Source organism: Leptonotus elevatus, chromosome 10, assembly GCF_054856555.1.
Source record: "Leptonotus elevatus isolate MCC_2025b chromosome 10, RoL_Lele_1.0, whole genome shotgun sequence".
In the NCBI taxonomy this organism is placed as follows: Eukaryota; Metazoa; Chordata; class Actinopteri; order Syngnathiformes; family Syngnathidae; genus Leptonotus; species Leptonotus elevatus.
In genome coordinates this window covers 22,340,038-22,357,925 of record NC_141248.1, presented here as the reverse complement: position 1 = coordinate 22,357,925, position 17,888 = coordinate 22,340,038, and the positions used below count along the sequence as shown (strand labels likewise).

Below are 17,888 nucleotides of genomic sequence, written 5' to 3'. Positions count from 1 at the left end.
ATTATTTGTTATTTATCCACAGATTACAAAAGGACCACTTGAGGTCCAACAGACTTTTATTACATAGGAGGTGTCCCTTTTTGGGAAGAGGTTTGGTCCTATGAAATTAAAACAAAAAAATATTCTGTGGGACATATTGGAAAGTAAAATCTGCACTGAAACGTGGAAATTTATCTCATAAAGTGATCATCAGAAAAGATTGTTGGTAGAGCTACAAAACGATTGCACTTAAAATTAAAATTAAATAATAATAATAATTAAAACAAAAAGGAGCTCTGTCGGGGACAATCACAGTCTTTGCCGCTCAGTTTTTGTGCAAACTACGAAGAAAAGGAACCAAATGTGTCAGTCTCGTCAGAGCACTTTTGTAGAGATTAAAGTATAAATCAAATATAATCTGAAAATAAATTCCGAGTGCATAGTTTTGACGAAGAACCTCTTCTGTTTCACACTCGCGCAGGATAATGTTGTGACTTCAGATCAGATGTAGAGTCAGAGGAGATGGAAAATTGTCTTATTAGGTCTACAGCTCTTGAAGCAGCCGTGATTGCATACGGTCGACGTTATGTGAGGATCTGAGCAGCTCCTGGCTGTAGGGACGCAAGGAAAAAGGTACAGCACGCTGCAATTATTCCTGTCCGAATCCTTCCGTCTCCTCGATGGCAAACATGAGTTTCTCCTTTAGCTGCTCGTAGCTCTTGTACGGCGGCAAGTCCAGACGATTAAAGCTAGATGGGACAATAGAGACAAAAATAACTCAATTACCAGAAATGGTAATTGCATGTGAATGAGTTCATAATTTTCAGATGGAAGAATATGCCCCCTGGTGGCTGCAATGTTGCTCTCCATCCATGTGAAATTACTTGCTCTTCAGGATTATTATTTTTTAACTAATAATGACAAAGAATGTTTTTTTTGTAGTAATCATCCGACAGCATTCATGCCATAAAAAAAAATAGAGCAAGGCACAAACAGTACAATTTTCAATATTACAAACCTTTTTTTTTTTTAATTCGAGACACCCAGAAAAAAATTACAGATGTCTGACAGGAGCAAAATTTAACTGTGAGAGGCTGGGTGCTATCAAATGGGTGGGGGTTGGGGGAATTGCTCAGCACACACCCCACAACATAGGATAATCTTTAGAGACATGCAATTATCAGGCCTTTGTTGACTTTAATCAAAAAGGGGGTGGAAATACTTAAATTGAGCCAAATAATTGCTCTGTGTGAACCTCAAAATGACCAGCACCGGCAGTTGGAGCCTCCTCAACTAAGTTGGATGTGCGTTGTAGTACCAACATTCACCTATGAGAGGCAGCATAATGCCACAGGACCAATTTAAAGTTCTCTTTTGTAAAACCCCACAGGCCACACCATAAATTGCTCATGATAATCTTTTAGCTGATTTGGATCGAAAATGGGGGAAAACGCTAAAACTTAGCCCAAAGTAAAGTGTACGTACCATGTGTGGCTTCGCGGAAGCCAGTTCTCTTTGCCGACCTTCTCGATGCAGAACTTCTGCGGGCCGTTGCTTCCTGCATTTATTCATTTTTAAAAAAGCAAAGAAGGGGGGCAATATAAATGAGGCAAACCAAACAAGCAAACAAGGAGAATGCGACTAAGTACCCATGAGGTCAGCAAAGCCGCCGACGGGAAGGCGACATGTTCCGGTGACAAACTGCAGCAGTCGCATCCTCTTCTCGTTGTCCATCTCCTTTGCAAACTGCAAACAAACAAGACTGTCACGTGTTAAACAAGCAAGGACCAACCTTTATAACTTGGCTGAAATTGAAAAAAGTTATTACCAAGAGTCTATTATCTTCATTTCATAGTGTGTGTGTGTGTAAGTGTTGCTCTGATATTATTGATAAATATTCATAAAGTTTGTTAGTGCTTGAGTAATAATTTTGTGTTGTAAATTACTAAATAATTTTAAGTAATTTTGCTAATATGTATATTAGTATATTAACTAATTTGCTCCCAAAAACGTACAAAACCTTTCTATTTTAAATATTGCAATGGTCCCAAAAACTTATTTATAAGGTTTTTTTAAATGTTTTTTTTTATGTTACAGTATACAGAAGGCTGTGATGCAGCCTCTGACCTGAAGAGGTCGCTCAAAGCATTGGTAGTTATGACAAAAAACGGCCAGCAGGTGGCAGCAGAGTATAAGAGATCAACCAAGGCCATGTTGCAACAAACACTTTCCCCAGTGTTTTCAACAGGTGTGTGAATAATGATGAAACTTAGCTATATCCTAATGCTAATTGCTGAAAAATGGATAAAAATATACTTTTTTCCTGATGAAAGAATAAACTTTAATCTTTCTTTTGGTAGGTTCCATGTTTTTATAGCAATAGAACACAATATTCTGTGGGCCTTGCAAGATCAGTCCAATAAAACAGCGGGGAGCGAAGGGGATTGCTTTAGTAAAAAAGGCTGGGAGTGAATGAGTTAAGATAGATAAGCCACGCCACAATTTGAGGACATATGCTACTGCATATCTAAATATTAGCTGAGCACTAGTGTTAATTAACCAACGACTATAACGTTCCAACAATAATGTTAATCTGACCACTAACTAATGCCGGCTAATTTACTAGCTCATAGCATGAAGTCATAGTGCACATACTTGTTGCTATACTGTAATTTTGTGTGAAGTTGTTTTTCATCCCCAAAAAAATTAGAGAAAAATTGATGTGAAATAGTTTTACATCCAAAATGTTCAACAAAATCTGATGACCCCCCAAAAAAAATACAGGGGTTAAATAACTGTCCTGACTAAAACTAGACTAAAATGTTGACAGTTTTTGTTGACTAAAACTAGACGAATAAAATTACGTTTTCTTGGAATAAGAGACTAAAATGCTAAATTAATAGTCGACTAAAAATGGACGGGATGAGGCTGACTAACTATGATAAACTAACAAGCGTGATAAAAAACTGGACTAAAACTGAGACTAAATAGAAAAATGGCGGTTAAAATGAACACTACTGAGCACAGTACTGACCTGCCAGAACCAATGAATTTGCTTGCTGGTCCGAGTGTAATGCCTGTAGATGGTGTTCCTCTGCCAGTCCACAAGGTCGATTTCCTGCATGCCACACAGCATCACCTAAAAGACAGCAATCGAGCGGGCAAATCAGCAAAACCTCGTGGAGTTCAGACCTCACAACTGACACCTGACGGGATTCACAAGTACCTCGAGTTCCTTAGCGTCAAAGTATTGAAGGTACTGCTGCGGCAGAACTTCGTTGAAGCCCTCAAAGAAGGCTTGGGTCTGCTCCTCCACGCCTCTGGACAGCCTCCACTCGGCCACCAACCTGCCATCGGCGCTTAAAATAAGGACAACCTGCCAGCCATGGCCGAAGTGTCTAATTTCAAGGTGTGTGTTTGCAGCACCTGATGTACTCCTCCTTGTTTTCCTCAGTTACTTGAATGTTCCCGCCATCCGCTTTGAGCTCGTGCGTGGTGACCTCACCCAGGATCTCTTTGTCGACAGAGAAGAACATCTCCAGGCCGCACTCTTCTATGTTGTTATCCCTTGGAGACCCACGGTTCATAACATTAGCTTGCGCATAGTGTTTAACAACACGGAGACAGAAATTGAGCACGTAAATGCATTCTGGTATTCCGTGCATGTCTATTGGCTGGCAAGTTGACAACGCAACCATTCGAGAAGCATTCAAAAGTTGGAGACCGCCGCACCCCAACCTACTTGATCCATATGAGAGAGTTGTAAAACTCGGGATCCACGGACTCCAGGTCTTTGAGGGCCAGAGGCTTGTTCAAGATGCGCTTGTAGAAGGGCAGCGAGAAACCCGTGTCGATGAACTTGCCGTGGAACAAAGCCTAGGAAGAAAACGTGTGGGGAGATAGCACATGTATTTATCATATGGACCAGTTACAGGAACAATTTAATGGGCTTAATATGAAAAGAGAGACATTTGAAAATTTGACATTAAAAGTGTAAAAGGTAGATCGATACAATTTAACTGTTTCAACGAGGAGATTCATCTTGCCAAAAGGGATCCATAATAAAGGCAAGCCGGATAGAAAATGGATGGATGGATAGTGTGTTGGCTAAAAACATTGTCAAAAGGAGGATGCGGTGCAAATAGGACAGATTTAGCTCTGAGCCTCGGGCTGGTTCTGTCCTGGCTTGCTCTTCAGCCTTACAAAGACGTTCATGCTGATTTGTAAACAAACATTATCAATCCATAATTTTTGACTTTTTTTTTTTTCAGTATCCTGTGCCGTGCCTTCTAATATTAGTGAAAATATAATAAATCCTGAATTTATTCCCCCCCTCCCCCCCACCACACCAATTGTTGCCCATCCCCACTTTAGAGTGATGGAACACTGAGCTGCGGTTACCATGGCGATGAAGCGTCCGATGAACTTGAAGTACTTGAGGTGGTCTGGGTTGATGTCGGAGGCCGGGTTGATCTGCAGGCAGTAGTTGTCCTTGCCGGCATACTCGAACAGGCAGTACATGGGGTTGAGCACTTCGTGAGAGAGCAAGAAGAACCATTCCCTGCATGCGGAGACACAACGCAAGATTAAATACAAAAGCAGAGCAATGCACTCCCGTGTGTACTGATGTGAGATGAAGTATAGATTACCTGGCTACGCCGCCATAGTCCAAACCTTCTTCCCCGGGGAAAATGATCCACAGTCTCCGTCTCAGATCTTGAGGATGGAAGCTCATGATCTTTGAAATAAACCCTTCAATCAGTTAACGCAGCCGAAAAGGAGGAGAGAAGTTATTTCATTACCTGTTGGAATGAGTCTTCAAATAAGGTTTTCCTGGAGACAGAAATCTTAATGTGCTGAGGCATCGAGAGTTGCTGCGTGGGAATGAAAATACAAAAATAGTTATGAGTTTCAATTCCGACGCAGACAATATCTGCCTTTCTCACCTGACACCAGAACCTGAAGTATTGCACTTTGGCTTTAAAGTCCCTGACGTAGGTAATCTGCGGCCCGTTTTCACTGTTGGGGAATAACAGCAAAACCATTTTTAGCCTGAGAAAGCCATCAAAAATCTATGACTGTTTAACTGACGACTCACAGCGAGGATTTGCCCGTACGGGGGTCAATGTAGGTGGTGGTTCGCCTGTTGTGATCCACAAAGTAGGCGATGCCGTCCACGGTGAACCTCATTTCCCAGCCCTCGGGCAGGGGCTTGTCATTCAGCAGCCTAAAAAGCACAAATAGAGCAATGTTGAAGTGCTGAATAGTTTACATTCCATCGTGGACATTATTATTTAGTAGTTTAGGCATACCAACAAAATATATAACATTAACATTATCTTTAAATTGTTCACACATTGCTGAGACTAAATATGCTCGCTGTCCTGTGAAAAAAAACGTAAGTCCATTGTCTTTTTTTTTTTTTATCAATGCCGCCCCTCGTAGGTAAAAAAAGTGCCAATACGAGTCCTATCAAACCAATTCAGATTCAGTCAACTTTATTTTGTAAGGTAAATTGCAACATTTAGTAGACGACAGCTTACCGGCAACCCTAATGAGCAGACGTGTTACACAATATGGATGGAAAGTATCAGAGACAAATTGAATGGGTAGATAATAGGAGTGGAACAAAAAAACAATCTGAACCGGAAAATCGGTTTTTAATTAAAAAAGATGCAAATGCATCGAACCAAATTGTTCTACTGAACCTTAAGATATATATATATCAAATCGTCTTTTATTGAAGATGTATACCTTTGAAGGAAAGTCCACATTTGCAGTAATGACAATTCATTTGCATGTATGTAAAATGACAACAAGATATACCCCATTATACCCATTACCCTCATGCAGACCCACCCTTGCGTCCTGGGGTCTTCCCATTGAGTCGTCCGAGTCGGATGATGGACAAAATACACCCTGCCGTTTGTGTCTGTCCTCTTTTCTGATACATAAAAAGTGTAGAAAAACATTTCAAAATGTATTTTAACAGATATTCTAAGACGTGAAAACGACAGCTACAAGAAATGGGTGGTATTTACCCCAGCCATGTGGCAGAGGGCCCATCGGATCAAACTCTTTGTTGGACGTGGCCGCCAACTGGTCTTGGAGCTGAAAAACACCCCCATCCCCCAAGAAATCCCATTAATATTTTAAATCCTTCAATTTGAGCTTTTGGTTTTAAAGGGGCCGCCTCTTCTCACCCCGTAGATGAACCTCTGGTTGAACTGCTGCATGGCTCCCTGCAGCTGGCTGCGCTGATGCTGCCACTCCTCGTAGTTGCGGACGGACTCCTGCGTGGGGCGCTGCCAAGTGGTGGTCCTGGTGATGTGGTCCACAAAGTACACGCGGCCCATGGGGTCCACCCTGCGTTCCCACCTGCGGACACATTAGGTTGAATTTTTGATTGATTTGATCTTAAGCATTGGCAAAATTGTTAGGTTTAATCATGAGCTGCCATACTTTGCCCACCACTGAAAGCACAATTGACTTAAGTGGCCCTAAAATAGCATGAAGACGGCATGTCAACATTTTGCTACGTCGCTCGCGAGACCTCACCGTCGCGCGTCGTGTGCAAACCTTACCCTGTCGGCAGTGACTCCGGTCGCTCCCAGGTTGTCCTCTTCTCAATGTGATCTACAAAGTACATGCGTCCATTCTGGTCCACTCGTTGCTCCCAACTGCACTGAACAAATTGAGACGCGTCAAGCCCAAGGCAAAACATACAATAAAACAAAAAGAACTGATACACTGAGTGCATTTTAGGTTTATCCTGAAACTTCACCCAATATTTAAATTTTTTTTTTTTTTAAGTAGTGTAAGTGCAACATGTCTGTACCCTTGTGGCAAGGGGCCGCTGCTAATGGGCAAGACTCTGGGAGCAGCAGTGGCTGGTGCTGCCAGGGCAGCTGGTTTGGGGCCACTCGCCGCAGAGGGTCTCGCCACAGCTCCGGCTGCCGCTGCCTCCGAGTCCATGTGCTGATCCGAACCCCCGCTGACGGACGCCTGGGAGGAGGCGTCAGTTGCTGGGCCTTCGCTTAACTCGCTTGGAGAGGAACTACTGGAGGAAGCTGGAAGGAGCAACGGCAAGCAATAAGAGTTGCTTTAGACTTTTCGAAATTTAGAAATCAATCACCGAAGCTTAATCACGTGATCGTACTACTTAGTGAGGCGGCAGGTCTACCAGGTGCGGAGGAAGGCCGGGCCGATCGAGTGCGGCGGGTGCCACCAGCGCCCCCTGGTGAATGGGAAGGGGACCTCGCACCAGTGACAGCGAGAGCATCGGGTACTATGACCCACTCATCCGAGTCACTGGAGGGTGATGCGTCTCTGCTTGCCCTGCAATATTTGCACGTTAGGGACAAACGGAAAATTTATTTTTTAATTGATTGTACACCCATAAAGTGTCAAATTAAACAAATTAAGTATTTTGTTAAAAAAAAAAAAAAAACGTTTACTGCACCTGTTGCCAATGTTTCCATTTGGTCTCGTACCATCTTTTAGGATAGAAGCTGGAACGAAAATAAAGAAGTAATGTTTTCAATTAATTACTGAGGGTTTTGATTTGCAGTGGCCTAAAAATTCCACTGCATCACACTATCAGTCAGTTTAGCTCCTCACGTGATGAACAAAATGCAGTTATAAACTACCACAAACTGCAACCCCAATAATACAAAATGTCTTCCCAGTAATTTACTTCCTGAAAGCAGTGAGCAACTGGCAATCAACATGAAGGAGAGATGGATCTGCTGTTTTTTTTGGAGTTGTGGTAGAAGAATCATTTTACCATGGTCTCTCTCTGCTGCGGAAAAGGCTTCCGGGTCTACGTGCATGCCGTCCAGACAGACAGACAGGTCGCCGACGATATCCCGGGAATCCCTGTCAGAGCACAGCTGCAGCGTCTGGACCACCTCACACACTGAGGATTCACACAACCACAGAAACATTCTTACATTCATACCGTATCAGATTTCTTCATTTCCATTTAATGAACATATTATTTTAGTGTGATTATACATTCGATGTAAAAGGACAACAGTGTGAATGGTCTTCCATCCGAGCCTTTTCTTTACTGTTTATCCTGGCTCGTGACAGGGGTGAGCTGGAGACTATCCCAGCTGAGTTTAGGCAAGAGGATCAAAAGCCCGAAAACACACCATTTGACACCCTTTGCTCTCGACTTGGCACGGAAACACTAAAACACATACACAAGTAGAGGCAGGAGCTAAGGTCGGATCAGTGTTTCAGGGTAATTATACCAACACATAATAAAATATTCCCCTAACAAACAAAGCAGGTGCCTCTTGTATAATGAGTGTGTAAAACCTCTGGCATAGAGTGAACGATAAGCTGCTGATAATCAGCCAGAGTCAAGACACAGGACAGCTCTTGATAAGATCCTGGATCAGATAAGTCTGAACTCGTCCCTCATACTTCCGCAGGGAAATATTAACTCCTATGCTCACATTTCATCTCGTTGGCCTTCAGGGTATCGCAGATCTCCAGCGTGGCCATTCCCAACAAGATGTCCGCCTTCAGCGTCTGGTGGCTCCACACACGGAATATCAGCTTGCTGAGAGGTGTCACGATTCTGCAAGCAAAGCAGAGACGTGTTAAGACCAGGCAGAAGGTTTGAAAAATTAAGAGTAGATTCTGCTATTAAAAAAAAGAGAGAGGGGGGGGGGGTGCTTACACGGTGAGGGCCTGCTTCCATTTTGGACTATGCGTATTGTTACACTTCTCTGTCCGCTTTGATTGTCCGTCCACGGCTACCTCTACGTACGGACTGGGACCGAACCAGTTCTTCTTGTTCTCCTTGAGTTTGGCAGAAAGCACTAGGAAGAGATACCAAACATCACATTGTAATAGCAAGGTTACTTGGCCCTTGGAATATTGTTGGCGTAAGCTTCTTACGGAAACGTTATTAAGAAAGCTGGTTTTAAAATGTAGGGAAAAACTGCATAAGCCTAAAGTGACATACCTGTGACTTGTAATTGGGCCTTCATAGTTCATCCATAACACTGTCAAGAACCAGTAACTGTAACATGAGATGGAAATGCAGCGTTATTACATGCAACCAACATAAAGAGCTATTTGGATGCTCGCCACCTGCGCTTATTGCCATACAGTTCGTACATAAAAGGTATTTTTGCGAAACCTTTTATACCCCCTTTACAATGCTATCGATAGCATTATAAACCTACACTACTCAACCACTTGCATTGCCATGTGGCTAAGGTTGATGAGGTGTTACTACAGAGAACAAACACAAGCTGGCGGAGCACTATTTGGCAAACAGAAGTAAGAGTTTATTTGGCGTTTACACAGCTAACAATGCCATGAATCACCCCTTAATTATTATAAAGTGAAGCTAAATGCCTTAGTTAAATGCTGATAATGACATTAGTAAAAAGGTTGCTTATATACATGGAATATGTGCAACCCAGCTCTTGTATTGGATGTCATGAGGTTGTGAAATCATTAAACAACATAGCATCCACTCACGACACTGCCTTCACATCAGGTTATGCAATGACGCGGTTGGTTAAGCTTGGCTATTTCGAGGAGTGAGGGAGTTGTTTCCGCAGCAAAGAAAATCCCACCCTGAGCTAAAGCTAGCATGCTAATCATTCTCCCTGAATAGTCCAGTTTAATTAAGAGCAAATAACAGCGACGGTACTGAGTTATAGTCAAAACATTTTGCCCCTTCTACGCCTGCGGTCTACTTGTTGGATTACCTAACTGGTTATTACACATACACACGTACACGTCGACGTCCATTTTAATAACAATAATTATTATTATCATGACAGGTGTTAAAATTGATTTTAAAAAATGACAAAACATGCTAAAAAACAAACAAAAAGTTCCAATGCTGGCCCGTGAATGCACCGTTCTCGACAAACTGTTGCCGTCATTAAACAATCATTGAACGCAGCATTTTTTTGCTAACGTCGACCGGCGCTCCGGGCTTTCCATTCAAGGAAATTGGGCGCAGCCCCAAGCGGCACTACAACGTACCTGACACGGGCAAGCGATAAAGGGGCAAGGGGCTAGTTCCTCCTAACGTGGTGTCGAGAGTGATGTCACGTTATTGTTGACGTCTGTTTGCCATCATTGCAGACGGTCCAGAGGTTCGCATAGCTAGCCAGAGCCATGGGAGCTTTTCCGGTGGAAAGAGTTTCACAATCAAAGTACAATAGTGATTAATACGCCAGTGGTTTGTTTGGAAGTGTTTGTAAGGGCTGATAAAGTGTAACATAAAACATATTGAAAGACTATTTTTATCATTTCAAAGTAGATTTGATGATCGCGAAAGCGCAGAAGAGCGTTCATGTTTAATGCGTAACTTTTATTTAGAAGGCAATTCTGTTTTGACGTCATCTCACCAAAAGACAAACGAAAAGCAAAATCACAAACGCACATGTAATTTGTCTGTCAATTCCTAGTCTGGTGAATTGTTTCATTAAAAAAATAAAAATAATTATTAGTATTTTTTTTATTATCATAAAATGGCATTCTCTCGAGACCAACGCGGAAGTGCCCGCTTGTGACGTCATCGCCGTGATTCTCGTGATTCTCCTTGTCAGCTGTTAGCGACCTGTACTCTCTTGGCTGTGTTTGGTATTCGTTGTTGCAAACTTTCCAAGCACTTCCAGTTGAATGAAGATGTTGTCTCGTTTGCTGAAGGAGCACCAAGCAAAGCAAAACGAGCGGAAAGAACAGCAAGGTGAGAAGAGCTGTCCAGATCGGTCATTATTGAGCCGATTGGCCGCTGTGCTAGCTGATGCTAAAAAAAAAAAAAAAAATGGAAATACCGAATAGTCATGTGCTCTAATCAAGTGTTTGTTACTACAGTTCACAACAACTCCTTGTTATAACCTCACCACCAATGGTGACATATGTTGACATTTTTTGCGTTTTATTGTTTCTTTCGCAGAACGACGTAGGCGTGAAGCCATTTCTGCAGCCACCTGCCTTACGGAAGCCCTGGTGGACCATCTCAACGTCGGGTAAGGACGTCGACCTAATGTTTTTCGGCGTTAATACGTTAAAATAATAATAATAATAATCTCTGTTCAAACAGCATTATGACAACTGACATGTTCAGCATTTCATGTTGCATGTCTGGTGTGGGGTTATCATTTGCTGTCACCTTTGACAATGGTTTTGTACTTTTTGAGCCAAGGTGCTTCTTGTTTACAGTGTGGCCCAGGCATACGTCAACCAGCGCAAGCTCGACCACGAGGTGAAAACACTCCAAGTGCAGGCCGGTCAATTTTCCAAGCAGACTGCACAGTGGATCAGCATGGTGGAGGGCTTCAATCAGGCCTTGAAGGTAACCTGTACAAACAGGCTATAATAATCAAGTTGAATTTATTTAGTAGCCTTTTTCACAACAAAAAAAAAGTAGCTTTAAATCCCCACACTTCACAGAGATTGATAACTTTCCCTGGTCTAAAATACCCCCCAAAAAGCAAAAAGAGAAGCGGCAGTAAAACAGGCTAAAATCCAGATGTTAGGGGGTGAGAGAGTAGTTGCATACTACGTATGGTTTAACCAAATGCAAAAGTGTAGAAATACGACTTAAGTCAGGAACTAAACATATCTTCAGAGGTGGTTGCTCTAATTTCTGTGAGTATAGGGCATGTCCAAGCTTAAGGCGTGTATTCACATTTTGATAATTGGCAACTTGTTTTGAAAACAGGAAATTGGCGATGTGGAGAACTGGGCCCGCAGCATCGAGATGGACATGAGGACCATCGCCACAGCTCTGGAGTACGTGCACAAGGGTCCGCTTCAGTCGGCCCCCTCGTAGATGCTTCAGCAGAGGGGTTTGGAACACTTCAGAGAACCATAAAACAATTAAACATGACATGGACGTGTCATGCAAAAAGTGTGACTGGCGGCTTGTTTTATCACACTTTTTTTTCTATCTGTACAAAAGTTGGCTCACGAGAATGTTTGCTGAGGAACCTCTTAGTTTGTTTTTGTAAGACAGCTCCATCTCTGGAATCATGCACATCAGTATTACTGTGTATTAACTGTACATTACGTGTCAAGTTTTGTGTTTAGCTTTGTTTTAGTAAAGAGAAGATAAATGAAGTGAAATGTGTTGATTTCATTGGCAAAACTATCATCACAAACTAGAAGACATGCATTTTTTTTTTTTTCATTATTTAAAATAGTTCCCATTTGTTTTAAGATGTTGGTGACACATTCTTTCTCCACCGGCCAGTCTACCCCCCCCCCCCCCCCCCGACCACCATCATGTTGACAACTTCACTGCGACGTCCGTATTCTGCTTATCAGAAGCCAACGCAATGATCATCTGTGCAACCTACAAAACTCAATGCAGCTCTGCTTACCTTTTGGTTTTTATATGATAGCAGGGGCATCGCACCCCTGAGGGAGGATTGTGTTTCTGCCTTATAGTGTTGTAGGATGTCACCCTTGACCCTAATGAAGGCAAAGCACTCTAGGAAATGAACAGGTAGCTTGAACATTTGTACAACACATCAGCCCAAAAAACAAAAAAAACATGTCCCCTTTACATGGTGCACATGTTTAAATCTTACAAAAGCCTTTCACACGTGGGATTATGATAACTAACACGCTTAAATAAAAGCTGTATTGTGTTTGTGCACTTTGAAAGAACACTTTCCTGATCCCAAATTAATTTGAATGTAATGCAATATAGTACAGCAATGAGACGTTGGCTTATCTAAATGGCTTAAAGAAAATGCTCAACATTTTGCTATATTTCTCCTCAAAATGCACAAAGCAAATGCCTTGATGGATTTGGGATTAGCAATGGCGGACTTGTCTTAAGGGATAACGCACCAGCAGCGCGAGTGAAAGCCTCTTTTTGAGCGGCCTCCTTGTGTTGGGACGTGAGCAGAAGTAGAGGAACAAGGGTAACTTGTACACTTCATTACTTCTCCAAAACAGGAAAAAGGTAGGAAGGATAGAGTTGTTGTTTTTTATTTATAACATTTGACATTTTATTTCATTTGTTTCACTGTTCCTATATTAAGCATCTTAAATCACAACCACTGCTACTACAATTGTTGTGGCAATTTATCCAATGTCGCGTAATTGTTCTGAGTTATTTAGTTGCCACAAATAATGTCTCTTTGTTTCATTTATCTATCTATGCTAGTCACATATGGTGACAAATAAATTAACTAAATGCTCTTCCACTAGGATGTACTTAATATACCTATTTCATGTATAAACTTTTTGCCAGGGTGTGAGATTCAAATGAAAAATACAGTGTATGTTAATATTCCATATCTTTCCAGTTTCAGTATATGATACCTTTATCCAGTTTTGTTCTTATTTGGTCATTGGATTGTTCATTTAAATGCTGTATATTAGCTCATGCTTACATTAAGATAAAAGTTCATGTAAAAGTATGCAAAAAATAATAACAATGATAAAGCATTCTCATTTTTAACTTGTGTTATTTATAATTTATTTAATTAATTAACCAATTATCTTATTTAATAAATAAATACATGTTACATTCCAAGAGGATCATTTTAATTTGAATTGGACATTGTGGCCAAAATGGCGCAGTCTGGGATTCAATGTAGCTATTTCAGTGTGTAGAATTTACTGTATCTATTTTTCGACCCATTCATAAGGCTGGAAAGTAATTGGTTACCAGTAGCCTGTAAGCAGCTCCGTCACGGGCATTACCACTTGCAAACAATGCAGCCCCCCCAAAACCTCCCACCATCCCTCACAAATGCCTTTCTGTCCTTCATAAGAGTATTAAGCAAAGATTTCTCATGTGGCTCCAAGCAGGAATATTCAACCAGGAGCGGACATGCGTAGAAAGCTGCTGATTCATTTGTTTAATTTAGGCAGTTTTCCTTTCACATAATATTTTATTGTTTTGTCCTATGCAGTCCTCTCGGTGACCACAAAGCCACTTCAGAGCCTGGAAGCAGAATTAATATGGAGTTTGTTTATGAGCTCTTAGGGTAAGTAGTGCTTAATCGATTTGCCCTGTTATGTCATTGGTCAAATTGATACATTGTAAAGTTCAGAAGAAATTATGAAACTTCCGCTTAGCTTATTAAGTATAATCAACAATTGGCAAGATGAGTTAATAATGAGACAGGCATCCCCCCACATTGACCCAGGAACATAATTGCTTTTCTTGAAGTTTGCCCCAATAACAAGAACCACTAGGTGGTGCTGTGATGCAAAAAGCTTGAACAAAAAGTGTTTTTTTTTTTAAAAAAGAGAGTACATTTTCAGTGAGTTTTCCTATCTTTCCTTGTCCTTTTTTTTTTTTTTTTTTTAATGTATGGGGCCGCCTAAATTGTGGTTGCTTGTGCCCCACAAATTCTGCCTAGCAACAACTAAATGACCAAGATGTAGAGCAAATCTACTTCGCTGCATTATCTGAGTTTTGCAATGAATCATGGATAATTTGTGATCACCGTACCTACAGGCACATCTCAATAAATGAGAACATTGTGGAAATCTTAATTGATTTCAGTAGTTTAATTCAACAAGTGAAACTCCCATTGTTAATAATTGAAATAGTCGAAAAAGTTTCACTTTCCAATTGAAATCCTAAAACAAATGGACTTTCTACCATAATTCTCATTTATTGCACTTAGAAATAACCCCAAAACTTGATCAGACAGACGATGAGACCTGCTTTTTTTTTGCTGCTATCTGCAGGGACGATGCTTGGCTGTACATCAGCGCCACCTTTGGCGTGTTGTGGATTGCTGCGTGGCTGTACAGGGACAGCCTGGAGATCGAAGACTTGGCCGACAAATACGTCTTTGTGAGCGGCTGCGACTCGGGCTTCGGAAACCTGCTGTGCAGGAAGCTTGAACGAAAGGGCTTCCACGTGCTGGCCGGCTGTCTCACGGAAAAAGGAGCCGAGGAGCTGAAGACGACGACGGGGCCGTACTTGAAGACGGTGCTGCTGGATGTGACCAGTCAGGACAGCATCCAGAAAGCCATGGAGTGGACCAAGAAGGAGGTCGGCGATAGTGGTGAGAGATTTTTTTCTTTTTCTGTCTGCTAACAGTGAAAAAAACGATTCACAGGCAGATATTTATCATTTGCAAAAACACAACTGGTTATAGGCTATCTCTCTGCAACAAGTGCGACTACGTATTGTAGTTTAGAGACCTCTGTCGGCCATTTAAATAGCAAAAAAAAATAGTAAAGTGAATCATAAGTGGAGTTAACTCTTTTTTTTTTTAAATTATTATTATTTTTTCTTAAAGAGCTCAGTATTGTTCATTCGGAAATGTCATCATCATTGCTCTTTATTTTTATTTTTATTTTTTTATTTTTTTAAATATATACATATATATATATATATATATATATATACATACATATATATATATATATAAAAAAAAAAAAATATATATATATATATATATATAAAAAAAAATATATATATATATATATATATACATATATATATATATTTTTTGTATGTGGGTGAGTATGTGTATGTGCGTGCGTGCGTGCGTGCGTGCGTGCGTGCGTTTATTAGCTCACCAAAAACCTATTAGAAAAAATCCCATACCGTTCACCTAAACCGAACACCGCCGTCAGGAGACCCGAGGGGACCAAAGAAAACCAAGGAAGGTGAAATCCAGCACCGAGGAGTTAACTCTTGTCGTCTGGTTGTCAATCTTACACTCTAAAAATAGTTGGGTAAAAAAAATACACTACTACACTTACGGTTAACTTTTCTTTTTTTCCCCCTCTTTTTTTGCTATTTAAATGGCCAATAGGGGTCACTAAACTACAATACAAAACACCTGTCTTCATGTTTTATATTTGTCCCTCTTCGCTGTCATTTCCCCCCCGCAAGGACTCTGGGGCATCGTGAACAACGCTGGCCGCTCTCTGCCCATGGGGCCCACCGAGTGGATGAAAGTGGAGGACTTCCACAGCACCCTGAAGGTCAACATAAACGGCGTGATCGGCATGACCGTCACCTTCCTGCCCCTGGTCAAGAAAGCCCGCGGGCGCGTGGTCAACGTGGCGTCGGTGCTCGGCCGGGTGGCGGCAAACGGTGGCGGCTATTGCATCTCCAAGTTCGCCGTGGAGTCTTTCTCTGACTGCCTCAGGTAAGGAGGCCTTCTCGTGATGCTTTGAAAAGATCACATGACTCGGGACAAATGTTCTTTGTTGTTTGACACAAAATCTAAATGCTCTGTGTGTTAAATATAACATGTGACGTGGCTGTCTACAGGAGAGATATCAACTACTTCGGGGTGAACGTGTGCATCATTGAGCCGGGCTTCTTCAAGACCGCCGTGACCAGTCTGGATCCCATCGAGAAGGAACTGCACCGCTTGTGGAACCAGCTCAGCCCCGAAGTGCAAGCAAGCTACGGGGACAAATACCTGGACAAGTGTGAGTGGGCTTCTTCAAGTGGAAGTCAACCTTAAACATTTCTTGACAATAATATGTTATATATGACCTCACTCGTCTAAACATGACATTCTGATTCATATTGCATTTCTTCCCCTTTAAGGAGGATGGTAATGTGTTAAAAAATAAATAAATCGAGTACACTCAGCTGCCAGGCAATGAACCAATCACAGCTCACCTGTTTTCTGAAGCTGCGCTGTGATTGGTTGTTACCTGAGACCTGAGCAACATTGATGTCATCTTCAGTCGACAGATAGTGGCAAAATGGCCGCCCCCCGAGATAGATAAAAACAGCTGGATTTTGCTGCTTAACTCATATTCCAGTCACGCAATATTAACCAGAATTCGATATTTAAACTAGTGGGGCTGCATAGAACATAATATTGTAAAAAAAAGAATAATAATTTGGGTTGACTTCCCCCTTAAGAAGGATGGTAAACTGTAAAAAAATAAATAAAATAAAAATACAGTACACTGAGCTGCCAAAACAGTAGGTACACCCTTTGCAATCTCATGACTTTCAAAAAGTCAACAAAAAAGATAATGTTCCGTTTTGGTTACTTTCAGACATTCGGATCCAGCGCTTCATCATGAACGCCATCTGCGACTCGGACCTGACCAAGGTGACCAGCTGCATGGAGCACGCACTGACGGCCGTGTACCCTCGGACCCGCTACAGTGCCGGGTGGGACGCCAAGCTCCTGTGGATCCCGCTGTCGTACATGCCGTCCTGCGTGGTGGATATCGGACTCAAGCTGGTTCTGCCTCGTCCGTCCAAGAGCGTGTGACCACTGATACTTGGAGTCATTCTCCGTGGTGCCGAGGATGCTGGGAAGAGATTGGTAGTTATCCAAAATGACCATTAATTGGTGCATTAGAAATTAGGTGCATAGTGTCACTTATTTAAACTGAATACATTTGCTTCTGTAATGTGCCTTTTGCCATTTTATATGGCCTCTTTCATGTGAAGATCTGCGGTTGATCAAATGCACACATTTAAATAAAGACAATTTTTCAATTAAGTTGCTGTGGTGCATGTATAACATGATGAGTATAACTGGTCACTATCTATGTTGTGATCGTGACAGTTGAGATTCAAGCTCAAGTCGCTCTAACAAGTGGAGCAGCGTCTGCAGATTATATTAAGTTACAACTCCATTAATAATAATTGAAATTATTATTCTCAACTTCAAAACTTTCTAAATGTAACTATACAAAATTCCGGCAAGTATTAAAGTGTTGGATTTGTGAGAATATTTAGTCATAAAAATCACGTATTCCAGTGGTACACTATAAGTAGGAAGGCTAAAATGTTGGATTTAATAGGAGAGAGCATTTAATCAAAAAATTCAAGAAAAAAATTGTAACGGGCAGAGGTAGCTTCCCTGTGGTGCACCACAATGTATTAAAATGTTGGATTTGATATGTGAGAACATGCATGCCGGTACATAAAAATCCAGAAAAAAGTAGAAGGCAGA

The 17,888-nt window shown here is 41.5% G+C and overlaps 3 protein-coding genes across 4 annotated transcripts; 2 read left to right on the top strand and 1 right to left on the bottom strand.

Moving 5' to 3' along the window:
- Positions 1-38: 38 nt before the first annotated feature.
- Positions 39-10,143, bottom strand: LOC147167635 (E3 ubiquitin-protein ligase Itchy-like). Of its 2 annotated transcripts, none has more exons than XM_086087589.1 (24): positions 10,000-10,143; positions 8,960-9,016; positions 8,672-8,813; positions 8,445-8,569; positions 7,766-7,897; positions 7,442-7,490; positions 7,139-7,317; positions 6,818-7,049; positions 6,564-6,659; positions 6,183-6,357; positions 6,021-6,090; positions 5,839-5,923; positions 5,078-5,206; positions 4,926-4,998; positions 4,782-4,853; positions 4,629-4,717; positions 4,381-4,540; positions 3,722-3,855; positions 3,406-3,546; positions 3,206-3,326; positions 3,014-3,118; positions 1,629-1,725; positions 1,465-1,537; positions 39-728 (listed from the first exon to the last, which is right to left on the bottom strand). In XM_086087589.1, the coding sequence occupies exons 2-24, from the start codon at positions 8,982-8,984 to the stop codon at positions 629-631; spliced, it is 2,604 nt and encodes an 867-aa protein (XP_085943715.1). In that variant the 5' UTR covers positions 8,985-9,016; positions 10,000-10,143; the 3' UTR covers positions 39-628. The 2 variants fall into 2 exon arrangements, with proteins under 2 accessions (XP_085943715.1, XP_085943716.1); XM_086087590.1 differs by having other exon boundaries at positions 7,163-7,317.
- A 386-nt stretch (positions 10,144-10,529) lies between these two features.
- Positions 10,530-12,084, top strand: bloc1s1 (biogenesis of lysosomal organelles complex-1, subunit 1). The gene is made up of 4 exons (XM_086087598.1): positions 10,530-10,708; positions 10,919-10,991; positions 11,185-11,317; positions 11,687-12,084. The coding sequence occupies exons 1-4, from the start codon at positions 10,642-10,644 to the stop codon at positions 11,795-11,797; spliced, it is 384 nt and encodes a 127-aa protein (XP_085943724.1). The 5' UTR covers positions 10,530-10,641; the 3' UTR covers positions 11,798-12,084.
- Positions 12,085-12,580: 496 nt separating this feature from the next.
- On the top strand, positions 12,581-17,432 carry rdh5 (retinol dehydrogenase 5 (11-cis/9-cis)). Its single transcript, XM_086087594.1, has 6 exons — positions 12,581-12,937; positions 13,896-13,970; positions 14,683-15,005; positions 15,845-16,103; positions 16,229-16,392; positions 16,978-17,432. The coding sequence occupies exons 2-6, from the start codon at positions 13,945-13,947 to the stop codon at positions 17,196-17,198; spliced, it is 993 nt and encodes a 330-aa protein (XP_085943720.1). The 5' UTR covers positions 12,581-12,937; positions 13,896-13,944; the 3' UTR covers positions 17,199-17,432.
- The last annotated feature ends 456 nt before the right edge of the window (positions 17,433-17,888 follow it).

Coding starts and splice junctions, on each gene's coding strand:
- rdh5 (XM_086087594.1), top strand. CDS start 13,945: ATGGAGTTTGTTTATGAGCTCTTAGG. Junction 15,006..15,844: donor GAAGGAGGTCGGCGATAGTG/GTGAGAGATTTT, acceptor CCCCCCCGCAAG/GACTCTGGGGCATCGTGAAC. Junction 16,104..16,228: donor TCTTTCTCTGACTGCCTCAG/GTAAGGAGGCCT, acceptor GGCTGTCTACAG/GAGAGATATCAACTACTTCG.
- bloc1s1 (XM_086087598.1), top strand. CDS start 10,642: ATGAAGATGTTGTCTCGTTTGCTGAAGGAGCACCAAGCAAAGCAAAAC. Junction 10,709..10,918: donor CGAGCGGAAAGAACAGCAAG/GTGAGAAGAGCT, acceptor TTTCTTTCGCAG/AACGACGTAGGCGTGAAGCC. Junction 11,318..11,686: donor GCTTCAATCAGGCCTTGAAG/GTAACCTGTACA, acceptor TTTTGAAAACAG/GAAATTGGCGATGTGGAGAA.
- LOC147167635 (XM_086087589.1), bottom strand. CDS start 8,984: ATGAAGGCCCAATTACAAGTCACAG. Junction 4,541..4,628: donor GACTATGGCGGCGTAGCCAG/GTAATCTATACT, acceptor CTCCGCATGCAG/GGAATGGTTCTTCTTGCTCT. Junction 729..1,464: donor CTTCCGCGAAGCCACACATG/GTACGTACACTT, acceptor TGTCCCATCTAG/CTTTAATCGTCTGGACTTGC.